The 22,373-nt window shown below is 46.3% G+C and overlaps 1 protein-coding gene across 2 annotated transcripts in view; it reads left to right on the top strand.

The window, feature by feature from the left end:
- Positions 1 to 6,519: 6,519 nt before the first annotated feature.
- Positions 6,520 to 22,373, top strand: part of LHFPL4 (LHFPL tetraspan subfamily member 4) — a 29,364-nt gene continuing 13,510 nt past the window's right edge. For both annotated transcript variants that reach the window (XM_060109869.1, XM_060109868.1), the window contains exon 1: positions 6,520 to 7,472. In XM_060109869.1, coding sequence (XP_059965852.1) covers positions 7,067 to 7,472 — 406 coding nt within the window. In that variant the 5' untranslated portion in view covers positions 6,520 to 7,066. The remainder of the gene's footprint in view (positions 7,473 to 22,373) is intronic.

The following is a 22,373-nucleotide window of genomic DNA, read 5'->3' as shown; positions in this document are numbered from 1 at the left end:
CCATCATTCCATAAAATTCTCTCATCTTCTTTCATAGTCAATCATAATGGGAGATTTTTTTTTTATTTAAACTTTCTTTTTTTTTTAATATATAAATTTATTTATTTATTTATTGGCTGCACTGGGTCTCTGTTGCTGTGCGCGGGCTTTCTCTAGTTGCAGTGAGCGGGGGCTACTCTTTGTTGTGGTGCGCGGGCTTCTCATTGCAGTGGCTTCTCTTGTTGTGGAGCACAGGCTCTAGGCATGCAGGCTTCAGTAGTTGTGGCTCGCAGGCTCTAGAGTGCAGGCTCAGTAGTTGTGGCACACGGGCTGAGTTGCTCCGCGGCATGTGGGATCTTCCTGGACCAGGGCTCGAACCCGTGTCCCCTGCATTGGCAGGCAGATTCTTAATCACTGCGCCACCAGGGAAGTCCAATGATGGGAGATTTTCACACACTTCTCAGAAATGCATGGATCAAGCAGACAGAAAAAAAAGAAAAGAGTAATGATCTACAAAATGTGAACAATGCAATTAACAGACTTGAGCTAACAGACATAGAAAGAACTTCCTTCCATTAACAGGGAGAGCATATTCTTTAAAAGCACATTTATGAAAATGAACCATGTACTAGGCCTCAAAGGGATATTCCACAGACTCCAAAGTATGAGTATCACACAGACCACATTCTCTGACCACAAAGCTAGCAAACCCATCTTGCCATGGCTTGGGAAGATCTTGCCTGGGCATGGAGCCAACCACGGATGGGAAAGCAGGGTCCATGGGTACATGTTGACTCCCAACCCTACCACATGAGCTGCTGGATCCTACTGGAACCTATTCCTGCTTATGCCAGTTTTTATTGGGTCTCTGTCATTTGCAACCCAAGAGTTCTGAATAAAACAGATACTTCCCAGGTGAGACATGGTACAGCTATGAAGGCATCTTGTTATTGAATGAACAATTCTTCACAGGTAAAGTTTGTTTCAAGCATAGAGCCCATTATTTCATCACCCATGAAAGAATGCATACTTTTTAATGATGTCCTCTTTATAGATGAAACAACTGAGATTCCAAAAGTTGAAAGACTCATTCAATATCACAGCTCCAGCGAGCCCATTCACATGGCTCTGAAAATCTCTGAGTGAACCTCTGTTATTCTAATTCTACTCCATCTGTTTCCTTGTTCCTGCACTAGACAGTGAGTTCCTCCAGGGCAGGGACCGGGTCTTCCTCATCTTTGTGTCCCCACTGCCTAGCAAAGGACCTGTCAAGTAGATGTCACTGACACTTACTAGCTGAGTGGTTGAAGGAATGAATGACTTGATTATCAAGTCCAAGAGCAAGATTTAATGTGTGAGTTTGAGGGAGGAAAGAGGAAGAAATGGCCTTCCTTAGGACTCTTTCAGGGACAGGAGACAGAAAACTAATTCAAACCATTGTAAAGAAAAGAGGGGGATTTAAGAAAACCATAGAAAGACAGGCATAACTTTTGCCACAGGCTCTTAAAAGTATTAAGAACCTCTTCGGAATTCCCTGATGGTGCAGTGGTTAAGAATCCGTCTGCCAATGCAGGGGACACAGGTTCAAGCCCTGGTCCAGGCAGATCCCACATGCCATGGAGCAAATAAGCCCGTGTGCCACAACTACTGTGCCTGCGCTCTAGAGCCCGCGAGCCACAACTGCTGAGCCCTAGTGACACAATTACTGAAGCCTGCACACTTACAGCCCATACTCAGCAACAAGAGAAGCCACTGCGATGAGAAGCCGGCGCACCACAACGAAGAATAGTCCCCGCTAGCCACAACTAGAGAAAGCCCGCACACAGCAACGTAGACCCAACGCAGCCATTAAAAAAAAAAAAAAAGAAACTCTTCATCTCTCTGAGGATATGTTGGCCTATTCTCTTGGTCTTTGCCATGGGATGGTGAACATGTAGCAACCTTACAGCTTATAATCCAAGGAATGAAGAGCTGAGACTTGAACCCAGATGGTCTGATGCCAGTAACCACATGATACGGAAATAAAAAGGAAACCCGGGTGGTTGAGAAGAATTGAATCCACTCTACAGAATAATCTATACGGCATGGTAGTTAAGAAATGTGGGCTCTACCTAGGGATAAATACCAGCTGTTTCACTTGCTAGAGGTGTGATTTTGGGGAAGTAATTTTTTTTCTTTTTGGCCACGCCTCACGGCATGCAGGATCTTACTTCCCCAACCAGGGATCAAATCTGTGCCCCCTGCAGTGAAAGTGCAGAATCTTAACCACTGGACTGCCAGGGAAGTCCCTGGGGAAGTAAATTAACTTCTGTGTCCTCGTTCGTAAAATGGGCATACCTCATTGTCCTCATGTATAAAACAGTACACATCTGTATTAATTTGCTAGGGCTACCATTATAAAATACTACAAGCTGTGTGGCTTAAACAACAGATATTTATTTTCTCACAGTTCTGGAGGATAAAAGTCCAAGATCAAGGTGTTAGCAAGTTTGATTTCTTCTGAGGCCGCTCAGAAGGTGGCTCCTTTCTTGCTATGCTCCCCATGGTCATCATCTAGTCTCTGTCCTAATCTCCTCTTAAAAGGACACCAGTGATACTGGATTAGGGCCCACCCATATCACCTCACTTTACCTTAATCACCTCTTTAAAGGCCCTATCTCCAAATAGTCACATTTTGAGGTATTGGGAGTTAGGACTTGAACATATGAATTTGGGGGTGGGGGAGAGGGATACAATTCAGCCCATAACACTACCTCTTAGGGTTATTGTGGAGATTAAATGAGATAATATATCTAAAGCAAAGATCAGGGGACCTAGAATGCTGTAAGAGCTTAATAACCGTTCAGTGTAACTGAACACTTACTTTAGGCATAAGGGTATCTGACGAGTCACAAACCTTTCTCTGCTAGGATATTGGCTGGAAGTGCCCTGGGGGCTTCTCTCAACCAGGTCCAGGATCATCTTTGCCTTATGGTCTATAGTCCCCAACTTGAGCTCACAACTGTTCTGTTCTGTTCTTCCTGTGGAGAGTTCTCAGACCTCCTTTCTGTAACTGCTCCAAGGTTAGTCTTGAAAACGAGACGTCCTGTCCCAGCTACTTATAGCTCTGCGAGTGCCTTTCCAATACCACTGTAATTTCTACTCCTTGGGCAAGCCACTTATTAAAATTTAATGACAATCACTTACATTTATAAAGCCATTTTCAGTTTACAAAGCTCTTTTCCATGCATTCTCTCTCTTGATCCTCATAACATCTGTAGGAAGGAAGGATGTTTTTCTCTATTTTATAAATGAAGAAAATGAGGCTGTGAGGAGTAGCATCATCGTCCTAGGTCATACAGTGGCAGAGATGCACCTCACCCTTTCAGGCACTTTTCTACAATATAAATAATCCAGTACACCAGCCCGGGTTGGGGGAGATGTAGGTAAATTATTTGGGACTATTTTGACTGGAAGTGACAAAAACCCAACGCAAACTGGCTTCAGCAAAAACTGAATTCACTAGTTTACCTAACAGAACAATCCAGAAGCAGGTCTTCAGGCATGGATGGATCCAGGTGCTCAAATTATGTCACCAGGACTGTCTCTCTCCATTTCTCAGCTTCTTTGTGTTCACTTTATTCTTAGACAATCTCTCTGCTTGAGGTGTCAAAGATGCCCCCCTGTGGTTGAAGCTGAAGCCCCAGCTCAACAAACTCAGTAAAAGGGGAACAATCTCTTTCTCGTAAACTGCAACAAATGACCTGGATATCATTCTTAACTATTTGGATTGGCTTATGGGCCCACCCAGAGCCAATCATTGTGTCTAGAATAATGGAATATGTTCATTGTCCAGGACTGATCATTTGCCCCGCTCTGGAGAGGAGTAAGGTGAGTCTCACCAAATCCAGGGCCTGAGTGAGGGGGAAAGGAGTTTCTTTAAAGACAAAGTACTGATGTCAGAAGCGGTGTGGGTGGCAGGCAGCTCTCTCCAGGGTGTCATTGCTCTGCAGAGCTAGAACAGAGCAACCAGTGAGGAGCTGGGGGCCCATCTTAGCAAGAACTCTCAGTTCTTCCCTGAAGAGAGAGTAGTAAGTGGACTTCTGTGATTTTTTTCCTGGCGTGCCTAGCTTGGCTCAGCAGGATAGGAAAAAAGACAATAATTCATGGCAGAATAAGGAGAAAAGATGGAACTTCTGGCTCTGGTAACATATTCAGAACAGTACCCACATCAGGAGCATCCACAGAAGGAGACTTTGAGATGCCCTTTGAGGATGACTTCCCTCCCCTGTCTTCCCAGCACCTTCTGTCTCCCTATGAAGCTGTGAGCTCCAGGAGGGCAGGGACCACGTCTGTTTTACCCACCATCTTCTCCCAGGGCCTAGCATAGTGCTGTGCTGGCACACTGCAGGAGCCTATCACATATTTATTGGGTGGATGAAAAAAATTAATGAATCAGGTTGATCACTTGAATTGGCAAGATGGACTCACCTCTTTGTACAAGTCAATCCCCCTCTTTGACCTCTGTTCTCCACCTGTCAAGTGGGAGAAGGTGTAGAATGAGACTCTCTTCACAGCCCCTTCCAGCTCATGCTTCTGGGATCTTAGGGTTCTCAGGAGACAGCCTGGATGCCCCTTCAAGGAACCAGTGGAAGGGGAAACCAAATTGATTGAACATACTGTCTCAGGTGAGATGACTTCACATGGGTCTGTGGTCCCCAAATTATGGGGGACTGCATTTTTTTTTTTAAATTTGGGAAGGAAATAACACTGCCTGTTTTTTATTTTGCCAAATAAAGCCACTGGCGGTGGGGGGGGGGGGACAAACTGTCATTAACTATCATCACTATTTCTTTAAAAAATGGAATTTTTTATACCAGGAAGACAGTAAGTACATCATCTCAGAAACAAAACAAAACAAAACAAGAAAACAGTCTCTCTACCCCGGGAAAAAAGACAGGTGGCAAACTCACATGATGATAATTATGTGGGTTTTTTTTTCAGATAGAACTAAATTTCACCAGACTGATCCCTGTGTATGGTCCAGTATTTGGAACCTACTAAGAGATTATTTTCACCACCTCTCAACACCTGTGAAGTGGGGCTTAATCTGCCCACTTTACAGATGGGGAAACAGAGGTTCAGAGAGCAAGTGCAAGGTCACGGAGACAGTTAAGTAGTAGTCAGAGTTTTCTGGATGACAACCCAGATCATCTTGGCAGATCCTAAGCCAAAAGGTATTTCACTGCAGGGAAGAAATGACCTGCACTGGCTCCCTTGGAGTGTCCCCTCGTATTCTCGGGCCTAACCGCAAACTGCCTGGACTGGTATGCTCTGTTCTTTAACACACCCTCCTGATGTGTCCGCTTCATGCCAGGCACTGGGCGAGTGTAGGGAGAGAAACCAACACGTTCCCAGCCTCCTTTTCTCCTGTTCCCCATACTCACCCCGTGTCCCACTCTCCAGGCCCAGCTCCACACACTGGCGGCCAACGAATCCCCACCGCGGGCGTGGGCCGCTAACAGTTTAGGAGATTCCCTCTCCCAGAGGTGCTGGCAATTTCCTAGGAGACTCCGGGAACCTTCAACGCCTCTAAGACCCAAAGGACTGGAAGCGTAACGGTGCCACTCGACAGGCACTGTGGTAGGCTGTACCTGAGGTAATTTGGGAGCAAGGAATCAGTTCAAACGCTGTGAACTAACACCCTGTTCTGCCCCTCCCCCGTTCCCATGGGCTTTACGTGGACCCACAATCGCACAGCTCCGGCCGGAAGGAGGGGGTCCCCCAAATTAGAAGGCCTTACTGTGGCGGGGGCTTACTGCTCCGGCTGGGGGACCCCAGGGACCGTGCCGACCCCTCTCCGGGACTGGCAGACACCTAGCTCCCTTTCCTGTTCCGCTCCGCCCCGCACGCCGGCGGCAGGAACGCGCCTCCGTCGGGCCGCGCCGGTGCCCGAGAGCTCGCGCCTCCGCGCGGGAGCGCGCCCCGGGGAGAGCCCGAGCAAGATGGAGGCCGCGCCGAGGCCGCCGCCTGGGCCCGGGAAGCCGCCGCTCGGAGCGCCGAGCCGCGGCGCCTAGGCCGTGCCAGTCCCGGACCCACTGCTCCGGACCGGGCCCAGGTTGGTCTCCCCGCACCCCTTTCCCGCGGCTGCAGCCTCCGCGCACGTCCGGCCTGGGCGCGCGGCAGCCGCCCCCCACCCCCCACCCCTGGCCCTACCCGGGCCCGGCCGCTCCCCCGCGCCCCGGGGACAGCCCCTGCCCACTGCCCGCCCCTCGCGGCTCGGGCTGCCTGCCGGCGCCTGTCCCTCGTCCCCTTGGCCTGGAAAACCTCTCTCCCTGTAGCCCTGGCCCGCCAAACCTAGGCTCCCCCCAGCCCTGTCTTCTGATGGACCCTCCCAACCCCCCCGCCCCCTGTTCAGACCCTGCGGCTCCGGCCCCCGATGTCCCTCTAGCCTCATCCTGGTTCCTGCACTTCGCCCTCCCTGTCCCAGCCCCCATATCACCTTCCCAGTCCCCTGGCACTAGCCCCTTACATCCCCTTCTTAGCCCCTCGTAGAAGCGCCCACCCCCCTCTCCACAGCCCCTTTCTAGACACCCAATACCAGACCTCCTTTTATCCCGAACACCAGCCCCCAGATTCCCTTCCAAGCTCCCTGTAAAACCCCGCTGCTAATTCTCCGCTGCCGGTCTCCAGCCTCCATTCCATCTCCCCACGGTCCCCTCTTACTTCGCCGGTACCAGCCCCCAAGCCCCCTCCCCAACGCCACCGTAACCACTTTCTAGTGCTCCGCCTCCAGCTCTCCTGTGCTCATTCCAGCTCCCTCATCCCAGCCCCCCAACTTTCACATGGCCTCTTCCCATGTCCCCGAATTGGAGATCTTTGCCAGTCTCCCCCTACCCTGACACCTTCCCGATACTCTCATGACCCGCTCCTAGCTCCTCCATACCAGCCCCCGGGTCCCCTCAGCTCCGCCTCAGGCCCCGCCCTCGCGGGTTCCTTGGCTCAGGGTCGCTTCTCGCGTGCGTCCCCAGCTCCCGCCCGGCAGCCCGGCTGTCGGTCCCGGGCCGGCGGCCCCCGCAAGCCGCCGCCAGCCCCGCCCCCGGGCACCATGCTGCCCTCGCAGGAGGCCTCCAAGCTCTACCACGAGCACTACATGCGGAACTCGCGGGCCATCGGTGTGCTATGGGCCATCTTCACCATCTGCTTCGCCATCATCAACGTGGTGGTCTTCATCCAGCCCTACTGGGTTGGCGACAGCGTGAGCACCCCCAAGCCTGGTTACTTCGGCCTCTTCCACTACTGTGTGGGCAGCGGGCTGGCGGGCCGCGAGCTCACCTGCCGCGGCTCGTTCACCGACTTCAGCACTATCCCGTCCGGCGCCTTCAAGGCGGCCGCCTTCTTCGTGCTGCTCTCCATGGTGCTGATCCTCGGCTGCATCACCTGCTTTGCTCTTTTCTTCTTCTGCAACACGGCCACGGTCTACAAGATCTGCGCCTGGATGCAGCTCTTGGCAGGTAGGGGAGGGGCGGGGGTGGGACTCCTAGAACAGACGCTGAGGAAGGGGCTTCTTCTTCCAGGACCCCTTCTTGGAGGAGTCAGAGACAGATTCTGCTCCTCTGTCTAAAGACACACCTCCTTCGCTGACTCTAAGCAGCCACTGGGGAGGGGATTCTATGAGAGAGACACCTTGGGGCAGAGGGCATAGCCTTAGAACTGGGTCTGTAGGTCTGTGTGCTTGGATGTGGGCAGATTGCGTTTATTGATGGGTGAGCATTATGTCTGAGTTTCTGAGGGTCTCTGAGAAAGAGACCCTTGGTTCTTAAGGGAAGTAACTATCTGAATGAGGACTTACTCTAGGTGTGAGCAATTTCTGTTGCATTGAAAAAAGCATGAGGGACTTCCCTGGTGGTCCAGTGGTTAAGATTCTGTGCTCCCAATGCAGGGGGCACGGGTTTGATCCCTGGTAGGGGAACTAAGATCCCTCATGCCACACGGGGCGACCTAAAAAATTAAAAACAAACAAACAAAAAAGAGATGGGGAATCAGTGACCTTTAACTTGATAACGTTATCATTTTCGATGTTTCACTTTACTTCTCTGAGGCTCAGTTTCCTCATCTGTAAAACAGTGGAGAAGAGTCCAAGAACTCATGAAAGAGTAATTTATAAACTATAAAGTTGGGAATAGATGGAGGGTGGTGGTAAGAGAAGGCTGTCTATAGTGTCTGTCCAATGTTTGAAGTGTAGGTGGTTGACAACATGGGCCTCTGGAGAGCAGGTCTCCAGCCTCCCTCCCCCACCAAGGCAGGAAGGGTTCTGGTGCCATATGCCTAGTGGGAATGAGTCTCTGGGACCCTCTGAAATGTTTGGCTAAGACAGACACCTTGCCCTAAAAACCAGAGAAGGGCCTTTTGGGAGTAAGAACTGCTGAGACAGTTTTCCAGGATCCATGAGAGTCCCCCCATCACTGCCTACCTTTCAATCGAAGACAGATTTTGAAGATTCAGCAACTTGGGCATTTGCCTAATTGCAGGCAGGGAGGAGAGCTGGGCTGAGGACAGTTGGGCCAGGGGATGGCAGGGATGGCGGAGGAGGGCCGATGAAGGCTGGTGAAGGAAGATGTTTAGAGCCTTCCAGAGTTGAGAAAGAGAAGGGAAAATGTGATGATCATGCAGCAGAGATGGTTTTTAAAAATAAGCACCTCAGGATATTCAACAAGTGTTAGCCCGTTCAAAAGAGACCTCCTGAAGAAGCTGTTCTGTCACTTGCTGATGGTTCCACTCCTCAAAACATTGTAGGAAATTGTCTTTGGATTGTGGGGTGTATCGTCCTTGAGGGGAAACCTCTATTTTTTCTAAATTAAGTAATTTATTTATTTTTGGCTACATTGGGTCTTCGTTGCTGCGCACGAGCTTTCTCTAATTGCGGTGCGCGGGGGTTACTCTTCACTGCGGTGCACAGGCTCCTCATTGCGGTGGTTTCTCTTGTTGTGGAGCACGGGCTCCAGGTGCGTGGGCTTCAGTAGTTGTGGCACACGGGCTCAGTAGTTGTGGCTGGCGGGCTCTAGAGTGCAGGCTCAGTAGTTGTGGCGCACAGGCTTAGTTGCTCCGCGGCATGTGGGATCTTCCCGGACCAGGGATCGAACCCGTGTCCCCCGCATTGGCAGGCAGATTCTTAACCACTGCGGCACCAGGGAAGTCCCAAACCTCCATTTTTTAAAGGAGGACTATGATTTTTGGAAATGACCAAGTGTAGAAAACACAATTGATGGGAGTTCCCTGGTGGCACAGTGATTAAGACTCTGCGCTCCTGATGCAAGGGACCCAGGTTCAATCCCTGGTCAGGGAACTAGATCCCACATGCGTGCTACAACTAAGAGTTCGCATGCCACAACTAAGGAGCACACCAGCCACAACTAAGGAGCCCGCCTGCTGCAACTAAGACTCAGCACAACCAAATAAATAAATTAATTTTAAAAATTTAAAAAAGAGAAAATACAATGGGTGGTCAAATTGAGAATTGTCACTTGAGAGGAAAGCCAAGGTGTGAAGGCAAAATCATGAGGCTGGTTTGCTTCCCCAAGAGGACTGTTAGAAATGCTGGGAGGAATTTCTGGCGTGTTGGAAAAATTGTTCAAACTCCCAAAAGGACTACCTTGTAGAAGGCAGCATTTATTCAGTGTGGACATTCTAGTGGGCTTGCTCCAATTGACTTAGATGGAGGTCTTTTAAGATTTTGGAGAAAGTGAGAAAGGAGAATTGTAGGATGTGGGACGTATCTCCATATTTATCAGTACCCAGAAGGTGATTTCCATTCTACTCTTAAAAGGCGAGCTGGAAAGAATATATGCTCAGCTGGAACTCCCATATCCTGAACCTTAATTTGTAGTCTGCAGATGGGTTACTGACCTCTTGGCCTTCCCGTTCTCTGTAATCCATCCAATTCTCTGTAATCCATGTGGGTTTAATCTTGGGGATTTGATGAACTATCCAACAACCCCCATGTAAATATAGAATTTCAGGGATCTTAGGAATCAGCTTCTTCAAACCCTGCCTTCCTCCACCCCCATTATAGAGAGAGGAAACTGAGCCTAGAGACATGAAGTTCTTACCCAAAGTCACACAGCCAGTAATAGAGTAAACTAGTCATGACTCCTGGTCCAGTGCTCTTTCCCTTGTGTTTCGCCCCACCCCTGAGGGGAGTTATCAGAGTTGAGCAGTTCACTGTATTTTACTTAGAGATTTCTGAGCTCTGGGTAAGTGACTGACTTACTTTGCTTAATAAAGGAAAGAGGTCAGGGGCTTCCCTGGTGGCGCAGTGGTTAAGAATCTGCCTGCCAATTCAGGGGACACGGGTTTGAGCCCTGGTCCGGGAAGATCCCACATGCTGCGGAGCAACTAAACCCGTGCGCCACAACTACTGAGCCCACGTGCCACAACTACTGAAGCCTGCATGCCTGGAGCCCGTGCTTCAAAACAAGAGAAGCCACTTCAATAAGAAGCCTGCGCACCACATTGAAGAGTAGCCCCTACTCACCGCAACTAGAGAAAGCCCAAGTGCAGCAACAAAGACCCAACGCAACCAAAAATAAATAAATAAAAATAAATAAATTTATTTTTTAAAAAAGGGGCAGAGGCCAGAGCACTAGACTACAAGTCATGGGATTGTGCTGGCGGGGGAGGGTTGTCTTAGTTAATTCTGCCGGTGACTCACCATTAGTGTTAAGCAACCACTTTTTAGCTTAAATCTCAGTTTTCTCATCTGTACAGTGAGGGACTAATCAGTCAGATTAGTGGATTTAAAGTATCTCTTTCAGGGCTGTGGGGTTCCTAGAATAACTCTTTCACCAAGATCATTCCACTCAGAAAGTGAGAAATCAGTCATCCTCAGAGAAACTGCAGAGAAGCAGACCTGGTGGTCCAGTGGTTAAGACTCTGTGCTCGGGCTTCCCTGGTGGCGCAGTGGTTGAGAGTCCGCCTGCCGATGCAGGGGACACGGGTTCGTGCCCCGGTCCGGGAAGATCCCACATGCCACGGAGTGGCTGGGCCCGTGAGCCATAGCCACTGAGCCTGCGCGTCCGGAGCCTGTGCTCCACAGTGGGAGAGGCCACAACAGTGAGAGGTCCGCGTACCGCAAAAACAAACAAACAGACAAACAAAAACTTAGCTCCTTTTTTCTATAAAAATATTGAATCACTGTGTTGTACACCTGAAGCTAATATAATATCGTAAATTAAAAAAAAAAAAAAAAAAAAAGACTCTGTGCTTCCACTGCAGGGGGCACAGGTTTGATCCCTGGTTGGGGAGCTAAGGTCCCACATGCCATGCAGTGCAGACAGAAAAAAAAAAAAAAAGAGAGAATGCCTGTTGTATGGTTCTTGTTCAAGTGAACATTTACTCAAACTGTTTTTTTGGCCATGCCATGCAGCATGTGGGCAATCCCTGCTCTCAGGAAGCTTACCATCTAGCTGAATCACTATATTGGTCAGCAGTCTTTCAGTGAAAAGTGACAGAAACCCAACTCAAGCCGACTTAAGTAAATTAAAATAAGGTAAAGAAGGTAGGGTTTTTGGCTCCCATACATTAAAAGTCAAGAGTACTGGCTTGGGCCTCCCTGGTGGCGCAAGTGGTTGAGAGTCCGCCTGCCGATGCAGGGGATACGGGTTCGTGCCCCGGTCTGGGAGGATCCCATATGCCGCGGAGCGGCTGGGCCCGTGAGCCATGGCCGCTGAGCCTGCGCGTCCGGAGCCTGTGCTCCGCAACGGGAGAGGCCACAACAGTGAGAGGCCCGCGTAACGCAAAAAAAAAAAAAAAAAAAAAGAGTACTGGCTTCACACACGGATGGATCTAGATGCTCAAATAACATCATTAAAAATCAGTCTCTCAGTAGCATTGACATGTATACACTACCAAATGTAAAATAGATAGCTAGTGGGAAGCAGCTGCATCGCACAGGGAGATCAGCTCGGTGCTGTGTGACCACCTAGAGGGGTGGGATAGGGAGGGTGGGAGAGCGAAGCAAGAGGGAGGGGACATGGGAATATTTGTATACGTATAGCTGATTCACTTTGTTATACAGCAGAAACTAACACAACATTGTAAAGCAATTATACTCCAAAAAAAGTCAATCTCTTGGGACTTCCCAGTGGCTAAGACTCCGCACACCCTATGCAGGGGGCCTGGGTTTGATCCCTGCTCGGGAACTAGATCCCACATGCTGCAACTAAGAGTTTGCATGTAGCAACGAACACCTCGAGTGCCAGTGCAGCCAAATAAATAAATATTAAAAAAAATCAATCAGTCTCCATTTCCTGGATCCTCTGTGTTGGCTTACTTTTAAGTTCACTTCTCTCTTGAAGGTTATAAGTAAGGCTACCAGCAGCTCTGAATTTACATTGCTTCAGCTTAGCGATGCCTGTGGGAGAAAAAAAGAGCTTTTATTCAATGGTTCCAGCAAAAGTTCCAGGGCTGATTCTGATTGTCTAGCTTTGGTCAAGTGCCTACCTCTTAATTAATCAGTGTGACTTTGTCTAAGGTCTCGGCCACATACCCATTCCTGGGACTAATGAACTGATAGGGGAGAAAGATAAATTCCCACAAAGGGAAATCAGGTGTGACCACTGGAAGAGGGCTACTATGGGTTAGACAAGTGCAGACAGAGGCCTCATCCTGGACAGTCTGAGCACTAATACGTGCTCAGCTTTAGGTGCTGTGCAAGCCCAGGGCAATTGAGGAGGATACCGTCTTAGTTGGGAGGTGAAGCTTGAGTGGGGCTGGGTGTGGACAGGTGTGAGTTGTGAGAGAGCATTCTGAATGGAGTGGAAGATCATGGACGGAGAGACACAGAGGCGAGAAAGCCACATCTGGCTTGAGTGTGGCATCCACTTAGGGGAGCAGCAGTGAAAGAGGCCAGGAAGGAATGATGGGGCTACAGTATGCAAGGCTCTGAGTACTGGGTCAAAAAATTTGGATTTAATCAGCAGGCAGTTCGAAGCTACTACCACTGTTAATAATCAGGAAAAAATAGTTAACATTTTCTGAGCCTTTACTATATGCTTGACCATATGCTAAACATTTACATGCATACTGTCATTGAATCCTCACAACAATCCTATGGGGTAGGTACCACTATGAATATTTCATAGATGAGAACACTGAGCCTCTGAAAGGAAAGAGTCATTTGTCCAAGGTCATACAGGGGGTAAGTGGTGGAGCCAGAATTGTAACTCAGTCTGTCTAACTAGAAAGCGCAAGGATTTATAAAGGAACATTCAGGATGGGAATAGAGACAGGATGAATTTGCCAGAAGAGTCGAATGCTAAGTAGAGAGGCTGGGAGACTCAGGTGGCTCTTTGTGGAGTTAGGGGTCAGCTTTTCTTTTTTAAAAAAATTAATTTATTTATTTTTGGCTGTGTTTGGCCTTTGTTGCTGTGTGTGGGCTTCCGCTAGTCGTGGCGAGCGGGGGCTACTCTTCGTTGCAGTGCGCGGGCTTCTCATTGCAGTGGCTTCTCTTGTTGCGGAGCACGGGCTCTACACATGTAGGCGTCAGTAGTTGTGGCATGCGGGCTCAGCAGTTGTGGCGCACAGGCTTAGTTGCTCTGCAGCATGTGGGATCCTCCCAGACCAGGGCTCAGACCCGGGTCCCCTGCATTGGCAGGAGGATTCTTAACCACTGCGCCGCCAGGGAAGTCCCAGGGGTCAGTTTTTCAAGGCTTCTCAGGATATCTCTGCTACTCTTTACCTGGTCTTTCCCATTTTCGGGGTGCTAGACACTTTCACATTCGTTATGTCATTTACTGTTCATCTGTTAAAGTGACTTGTCCAAAGGTCACACATCTAGTGAAAGGAGGAGCTGAAACTTCACATGAGTCTAAATGGATCTAGAACCTGTTTTTACCCCTGAACTGGAACACAGGACGTGAATACACAGATTACAAGTTACAACTGTCGGGTGTATGTACTCAGTGTTTACCTGTGGGCTGAGTGAGGTTAGCCAAGGGGAGGTTGCGGGCTGGAGTAGAGACTCAGACTGGAAGCCTGGTCGAGGGTCCGAGGGGGCAGTGTGGGGAAGTGGTGGAGGACTTAGAATTCCCGCTTTGCCACTTCCCAGCTGTGTCCCTTGGATAAGTGGGTTTCCTCTCTGAGCCTCAGTTCCCTTATCTGTAAAATGGAGGTGATTATTGTACCTACTTCAGAGGTGAGGGAAAGAAAGAAATGAAACCATGGGGCTGAAATGCTGAGTGTGGTTCCTGGTATACAGTGAACAATCAGTAAATGGTCACTGTTATTCTTGTGACATGGTCTGAGTGAAGAGCAGCTTGTGAGGGGTCCTTGCTATTCAGGTGAAAGACTTTGGACTTGCTGAGATGATCAAAGGCCTTAAGAAGTCATAGACTGTCAGCTGGGAAGCGTCTTACCAATCAGCTGGCTCAACTCCCTTGTTGTACAGATAAAAAAACTGAGTCCCAGAGAGAAGAGACAAATCCATGCTCACAAAGTGAGACTCCTCTATCCACAGAGGGGAGGTGATTCTGACCACATTTATTCAGGGTCAAGAGCCTACTATGTGTCAGGCACTGCCCAGTGCTAGAATCACTGTGGCAAACAGCACATGTGAGATATAGTGGGAGCTGGGGAGACTGATGGTGGAGGTGGCAGCAGGGGCTGGTTGGTGCGCCAGAGGTGAGCATCTTCCAGCCTCCCAGATGTGTGTCCTAAATCATCAGGGGTCTCTGAGGTAGGAGCAGCAGTGTCACTACAGCTTAGAATGTGCATCCACATCCCTCCCCACTTCCTTGGCTTATGTTTCAGATTTGGTTTGGGATTCTTTTCATCCAGTGAGTCTTTGTTGTATGTGATGAGACTGCTGAGCACATTGGGGGAATTTCTTTCCTCCCACTCTTCCCTCCCTCATTTTCTTGCTCCCCCAATTCTCCCTTCCTTCCTTCTTTCCTGCCTTCCACCTTCCTTCCCTCCCTCCCTTCTTTCATTTTTTGCTTTGCTCCTTCTCTCCCTATTCCCTTCCTTTCTTTCTCACATCAGTCCTTTACTGACAGCCTCCTCTGTGTGTCAGGCTATGCTAGGCTCAGGGAATCCTGAGTAAGAGTCCTCGCTCCCAGGAAGCTCATAGTCTTAATGGGAGAGGCAGGAAAGAAATAGGATCATCACACTGTGGCATGACACATGAAATGATTGAATCATGCAAGGGTATCTTGGGGGCACACACTTCTGACACATTAAGGACAGCCAGAGAAGTCTTCCAAAAAGTAACAGCATTTGAGCTGAGTCTTAAAAAGGATGAGAAGGGGAACCAGGCAGAAGAGACAGTATGATTGAAGGTGTGGAGGAGGGAAATAGCCTGGTGTGTTTTGGGCACCACAAACAATTAGCACAAGGGGAGGTGAGAGCTGAGACTGGGAGGGTGGACAGGGGCTGGATTGCGGATGCCTTCTAAGCCACGGTCAGGAGTTTAGACTTTATCTATAAGCAGCAGATAGTTGTTGACTTTTTTTTTTTTTAATCTTTAAAAAATTTTCCAGGGGCTTCCCTGGTGGCACAGTGGTTGAGAGTCTGCCTGCCGATGCAGGGGACACGGGTTCGTGCCCCGGTCCGGGAAGATCCCACATGCCGTGGAGTGGCTGGGCCCGTGAGCCATGGCCGCTGAGCCTGCACGTCCAGAGCCTGTGCTCCACAACGGGAGAGGCCACAACAGTGAGAGGGACGCATACTGAAAAAAAAAAAAATTTTTTTTTTCCAGACTTTCATTTACTTTTTGGAAAAGTTAATACATGAACGTGAAACAAAATTCAAAAGATAAAATGATGTTTAATCAGATGTAAGTCTCCTCCCTGCTCTCATTTCTCAGTGATCCTCCCGGAAGTCTCCTCCCAGGGGCAACCACTTTTACCATTTCTTGAGTATCCTTTCCAAGAAATCCCATAAATATACAAGCAAATTCAAACTATATTTAAAAAAAAATAAACGGTATATTAGCTATCTATTGCTGCATAGCAGATTACCCCAAAACTTAGTGGCTGAAAGCAACAAGCATTTGTTTCTGTGAGTCACAGGAATTTGGGAGTGCTTAGATGGGTAGTTCTGGCTTGAGGTGTCTCCTGAAGTTGCACCCAAGACCTTAGCTGGGGTCGGCTGGAGGAGACCTCAGAATGAGTGCTCTGAGAGAGAGAAATAAGAAGGTATGATGCCCACCCCCCCTTCTTTGGTAATAGCTTTATTGAGATTTAAATCATATGCCACACAATTCACACATATAAAGTGTACAATTCAGTGGTTTTTAGTATATTTAAAGAGTTGTGTAACCATTACCACAATCAATTTTAAGATATTTACATAACCTCAAGACGCCTTATATCTATCCTTTAGCTCTCTCCCCTTAAGCCTACCATGCCCATCTTCTCTGTCCTCTAAGCAGCCACTATTAAGCCTGTTCTGGACATTTTGTATAAATGGAATCATATAATATGTGGTCTTTGTGATTGGCATCTTTCACTTAGCATAATGTTTTCAAGGTTCATTCATGTTGCAGCATGGGTCAATACTTCATTCCTTTTTACAGCTGAATAATATTCCATTGTATGGATATACTGCATTTTGTTTATCCAGTCATCAGCTGATGGCCACTTGGACTGTCTCCACTTTTTGGCTATTATGAATAATGTTGCTATGAACACTTGTGTACAAGTTTTTGTGTGGACACATGTTTTCATTTCCCTTGGATATATTCCTGAGAGTCTAATTGTTGGCTCAGGTGGCAACTCTAACATTTTGAAGAACTGCCAGATTGTATTCCAAAGGGGCAGTACCATTTTACTTTCCCAGCAGCAGTGTGTGAAGGTGCTTAGTCCTATCCTCATCCACACTTATGTTATTATCTGACTTTTGGATTACAGCCATCCTACTGGGTATGAACTGGTAACTCCTGGTTTTGATTTCCATCCCCCTAATGATTAGTGGTGTTAAGCATCTTTTCATGCGCTTGTTGGCCATTTATATACCTTCTTTGGAGAAACACCTATTCAGATCCTTTGCCCATGTTTTTCTTCCAGTTTTATTGAGATACAGTTGACATGCAGCACTGTATAAGTTTCAGGTGTACAGCATGATTTGGCTTAGTGAACATCCATCGTCTTATATCGATACAAAATTAAAGAAATAGAAACTTTTTGTGTGTGATGAGAACTCTCAGGATTTACTCTCTTAACGGCTTTCCTATATAACATGCGGCGGTGCTAATTATATTTTTGATGCTGTACATGACAGCCCTAGCACTTATTTACCTTATAACGAAGTTTGTACCTCTTGACCGCCTTCATCCAGTTGCCTCTCCCCCCACCCCCACCTCTGGTAACCACAAGTCTGTTCTCTTTTTCTATGTTTCTTTTTTTTTTTTGAAGTATAATTGACCTACAACACTGTTAGTTCCTATCATACAACATAGTGAGTTGATATTTCTATATATTTCAAAATGATCACCATGATGTCTAGTTACTGTATGTTACCATGTAAACATATATTTATCGACTGTACTCCCTACACTGTACATTTCATAACCATGACTCATTTATTTTGCAACTGGAAGTTTGTGCCTTTTAATCTCTCTCACCTATTTCTTTCCTCCCCTCATTCCCTTCCCCTTTGCCCATTTAAAAATTGGATTATTTTTCTTTTTACTATTGAGTTGTAAGAGTTCTTTATACTCTTGTTATAAGTCCCTTATCAGATATGTGATTTGCAAATATTTTCTTCCATTCTATGGCTGTCTTTTCACTTTCTTGATGGTGTTCTTTGAAGCACAAAAGTTTTAAATTTACACAAAGTCCAGTTTATCTTGTTGTTGTTGTTGCTTATGCTTTTGTCATTTCTAAGAATCCATTGCCAAACTCAAGATTACAAAATTTACCTCTGTTTTCTTCTTTTTGTTGTTGTTGTTGTTGTTGCTTGTGCTTTTGATGTCATTTCTAAGAATCCATTGCCAAACTCAAGATTACAAAATTTACCTCTGTTTTCTTCTAAGCATTTTATAGTTTTAGTTTTTACACTTAGGGCTCTCATCCATTTGAGTTAATTTTTGTATATGGTGTAAAGTAAGGGTTCAACTTCATTCTTTTGAATGTGGCTCTCCAGTTGTCCCCGCACCATTTATTGAAAACAGTGTTCTTTCTCAACTGAATGGTCTTGGCACCCTTGCCAAAAATCAATTGACCATGGGTTAATTTCTGAACTCTCACTTCTGTTCCATTGATCTGTATGTCTATCCTTATGCCAGTAACAGTCTGTCTTGATTACTGTTGCTTTGTAGTGAGTTTTCAAATCAGGAAGTGTGAGTCCTCCAACTTTGTTCTTTTTCATGACTGTTTTGGCCATCCACTGCCTTTTTTTTTTTAATTGAAGTATAGTTGATTTACAATATCGTGTTAGTTTCACATGTACAACAAAATGATTGAGTTATATATATATATATTTCTCAGATTATTTTCAATTATAGGTTATTACAAGATATTGAATATAGTTTCCTGTGTTATACAGTAAATCCTTGTTGCTTATCTATTTTATGTATTGTAGTAGTTTGTATCTGTTAATCCCATACTCCTAATTTATCACTCTCTCCCCCTCCCTTTCCCCTTTGGTAACCATAAATTGGTTTTCTAGTTGTGAGTCTGTTTCTGTTTTGTATATAGATTCATTTGTATTATTTTTAGATTCCACATGTAAGTGATATCATATAATATTTGTCTTTCTTTGTCTGACTTCCTTCACTTTGTATGATATTCTCTAGGTCCATCCATGTTGCTGCAAATGGCAATATTTCATTCTTTTTTATGGTTGAGTAGTTTTCCATTGTATATATATACCACATCTTTTTCATCTTTTCTGGATACATGCCCAGGAGTGGAATTGCTGGATCATACAGTGGCTCTATTTTTTCTTTTTTTTTTTTGCGGTACGCGGGCCTCTCACTGTTGTGGCCTCTCCCGTTGCGGAGCACAGGCTCCGGACTTGCAAGCTCAGCGGCCATGGCTCACGTTCCCAGCCACTCCGCGGCATGTGGGATCTTCCTGGATTGGGGCATGAACCCGTGTCCCCTGTATCGGCAGGCGGACTCTCAACCACTGCGCCACCAGGGAAGCCCTCTATTTTTTCTTTTTTAAGGAACCTCTGTACTGTTCTCCGTAGTGGCCGCAACAATTTACATTCCCACCAACAGTGTAGGAGGGTTCCCTTTTCTCCACACCCTCTCCAGCATTTGTTATTTGTGGACTTTTTAATGATGGCCGTTCTGACCAGTGTGAGGTGGTACCTCATTGTAGTTTTGATTTGCATTTCTCTAATAATTAGTGATGTTGAGCGTCTTTTCACGTGCCTATTGGCCATCTGTATGTCTTTTTTCAGAGAAATGTCTATTTAGGTGTTCCACCCATTTTAAAATTGGATTATTTGGTTCCTTTGCTATTGAGTTGTATGAGCTGTGTATATATTTTGGATATTAACCCCTTGTCAGTTACATGGTTTGCAAATATTTTCTCCCATTCTGTAGGTTGTCTTTTCATTCTGTTAATGGTTTCTTTTTTTTTTGCCGTATGCGGGTCTCTCACTGTTGTGGCCTCTCCCGTTGCGGAGCACAGGCTCCGGACACGCAGGATCAGCGGCCATGGCTCACGGGCCTAGCCGCTCCGTGGCATGTGGGATCCTCCCGGACTGGGGCACGAACCCGTGTCCCCTGCATCGGCAGGCAGACTCTCAACCACTGCGCCACCAGGGAAGCCCTGTTGATGGTTTCTTTTGCCTTGGGAGACTGATCTAAGAAAATATTGCTATGATTTATGTCAGAGAACCTTTTGCCTATGTTCTCTTCTAAGATTTTCATGGTGTCGTGTCTTATATATAGGTCTTTAAGCCATTTTGAGTTTATTTTTATGTATGCTGTGAGGGAGTGTTCTAATGTCACTAACTTACATGCAGTGGTCCAGCTTTCCAAGCACTGCTTGCTGAAGAGACTGTCTTTTCTCCATTGTACATTCTTGCCTCCTTTGTCGTAGCAAATGCCTTTTATGTTCTAATCTCAGATATCACAGACCACTTCTGCCACACTCTATTGTTAGAAGTGAGTTACTAAATCCAGCCCACATTCAAGGGGAGGAGAATTCAGCTCCTCCTCTTGAAAGGAAGTATATTTAAAAAGTTGTGGACATATTTATAAACCACCACAAATGGTAGCATACTAAACACTTGGTTTGTCTTGCCTTTTAAATTCAACAACACATCTTGGAGATTGTTCCAGATCAGTGTACAGAGAGCTTCTTTTTTCTTAAGAGCTGCATAATATACTTTTGTGTGGATGTGTCATCTTTTATGCAGTCAATATTTAAGTTATTTACAATATCTTGCTATCACAGTATTTCAGTGGATGACGTTGTATATAATTTGATACATATGTAAGTATAAGGATAAAATAAAGACCTAGAGTGGAATTGCTGGATTAAATGGTCTTTACGTTTACAATTTTGACAGATCCAGTCATAGTCCCCTCCGTGGAAGTTACGCAAAGTTACACTTCCAGCAACAATGTATGAGGGTACCTGTTTCCCCGCATTCTTGCCAACTGTGTTATCAAATATTTTATTTTTGCCAAACTGATGGGAAAAAGTACTCTCTTATGGTAGTAATTTGTCTTTCTTTTATGAATGAGGTCGAGCATCTTTTATATATACAGGCCGACCTCATTTTATTGCAATTCACTTTAGTACACCTCACAGATATTGCCTTTTTTTTTTTTTTTTTAAACAAATTGAAGGTTTGAGGCAACCCTGTGTTGAGCAAGTCTATCGGTGCCATTTTTCCAAATAGCATTTGCTACACTTTGTGTCTCTGTGTGACATTTTGGTAATTCTCACAGTATTTCATACTGTTTCATTGTTATATTTGTTATGGGTGATCTGTGATCAGTGATCTTTGTAATTGTTTTGGCATTTTTTTAGCTATAAAGTATTTTAAGTTTGTGTATTTTTTTAGACATAATGCTATTGCACACTTAATAGGCTACAGTATAGTGTAAACATAACTTTTATATGTCCTGGGAAACCAAAAAAAATCTGCGTGACTCGCTTTATTGTGATATTTGCTTTATTGTGGTGGTCTGGAACTGCACCCGCAATATCTCCAAGGTGTACCTGTATATTTTCTGTAAACTGTCAGTTCAGAAATATTTTTCTACCAAGCTAATGGTATTTTCCCTCTTTGATTTGTAAGAACTCTTTATAAATTAAAAAAGTTAGCTCTTTGTGATATGTTACAAATATTGTCTCCCAGTTTATCTTTTGAGTTTGTCTATGGATGTTTTCCCCATGGTGAAATTTGTTTTTTCTCAACATAAGCAAATCATCAGTTCCCTCCTATATGACTCCTGAGTGTAGTATGGCTCCTAGAACGGCCTTGGAGTGTTTTGAGCAGGGGGGGAATCATAGATCTGGTTGTTGGTAGGGAGGATGGGCTGGAGGTGTCAAGAGGATGAGGGCTGAACTGTTCTTATTCTGACAGCCTCTTATTCTTTTCATTCCATTTCATGTTATTCATCATTATCAACCTTTTATCCCAGAGCCGTTTAATGGCATAAGGAGAGCCCTGGATCAGGAATCTGGGTTGGAACATAGTAGGTGCTTAATAAGTGTCTATTGAGTGAATGAATGATGAGCTCTTTTCTTTTTTTTTTTGGCTGTGCAATGCGGCATATGGGATCTTAGTTCCCTGACTAGGGATCGAACCTGTGCTCCCTGCATCGGGAGCGTGGAGTCTTAACCCCTGGACCGCCAGGGAAGTCCCTGAATGATAAGCTCTGATTTAAGTCCTAGCTCCACCACCCGCTCCTTTGGAGGCAGCGTATTCAGCAGTCAGCCAACCTGAATTTGAATCCTGAGTGTGGCATTACCAACTAAGTGTCCTTTGGAAGGTTATACAATTTCTGACTCTAAGTTTCCTCCTCTAGAAAATGGGGACTATAATAGTAACTAGTTCTTGGGGCTGTTAAAGGATTGATTGAGAATGCGTGTACACACCCTGGCAGAAAGGAAACCCAGTTTGCCAAATAGCAATTGTTATTAGCTGTCGTGTGACTTTCGTCATAACCCTTTGGTGCCAACATTCCATGGTCTGTGCTACAACCAGGGAGGAAAGGTTGAAAAGTGGGGAGAACTGGGAAATACACCTGGAAAAGCAGGGGAGCTCTGAAAGTTGGGCCTTGAAGTTTGGGGTCTTATTCTTAGGTTATAGGCAATTACTTGTAGGCATGGGAATGACCAGGGCCAGATGTGGGTTTAGAAAGATGACTTGGGGAATTCCCTGGTGGCACAGTGGTTAAGAATCCGCCTACCAATGCAGGGGACACGGGTTCGAGCCCTGGTCCG

This window comes from Mesoplodon densirostris, chromosome 10 (assembly GCF_025265405.1).
Source record: "Mesoplodon densirostris isolate mMesDen1 chromosome 10, mMesDen1 primary haplotype, whole genome shotgun sequence".
In the NCBI taxonomy this organism is placed as follows: Eukaryota; Metazoa; Chordata; class Mammalia; order Artiodactyla; family Ziphiidae; genus Mesoplodon; species Mesoplodon densirostris.
Note: the sequence above shows the minus strand (reverse complement) of the source record. Positions and strands in the feature narration are given on the sequence as shown.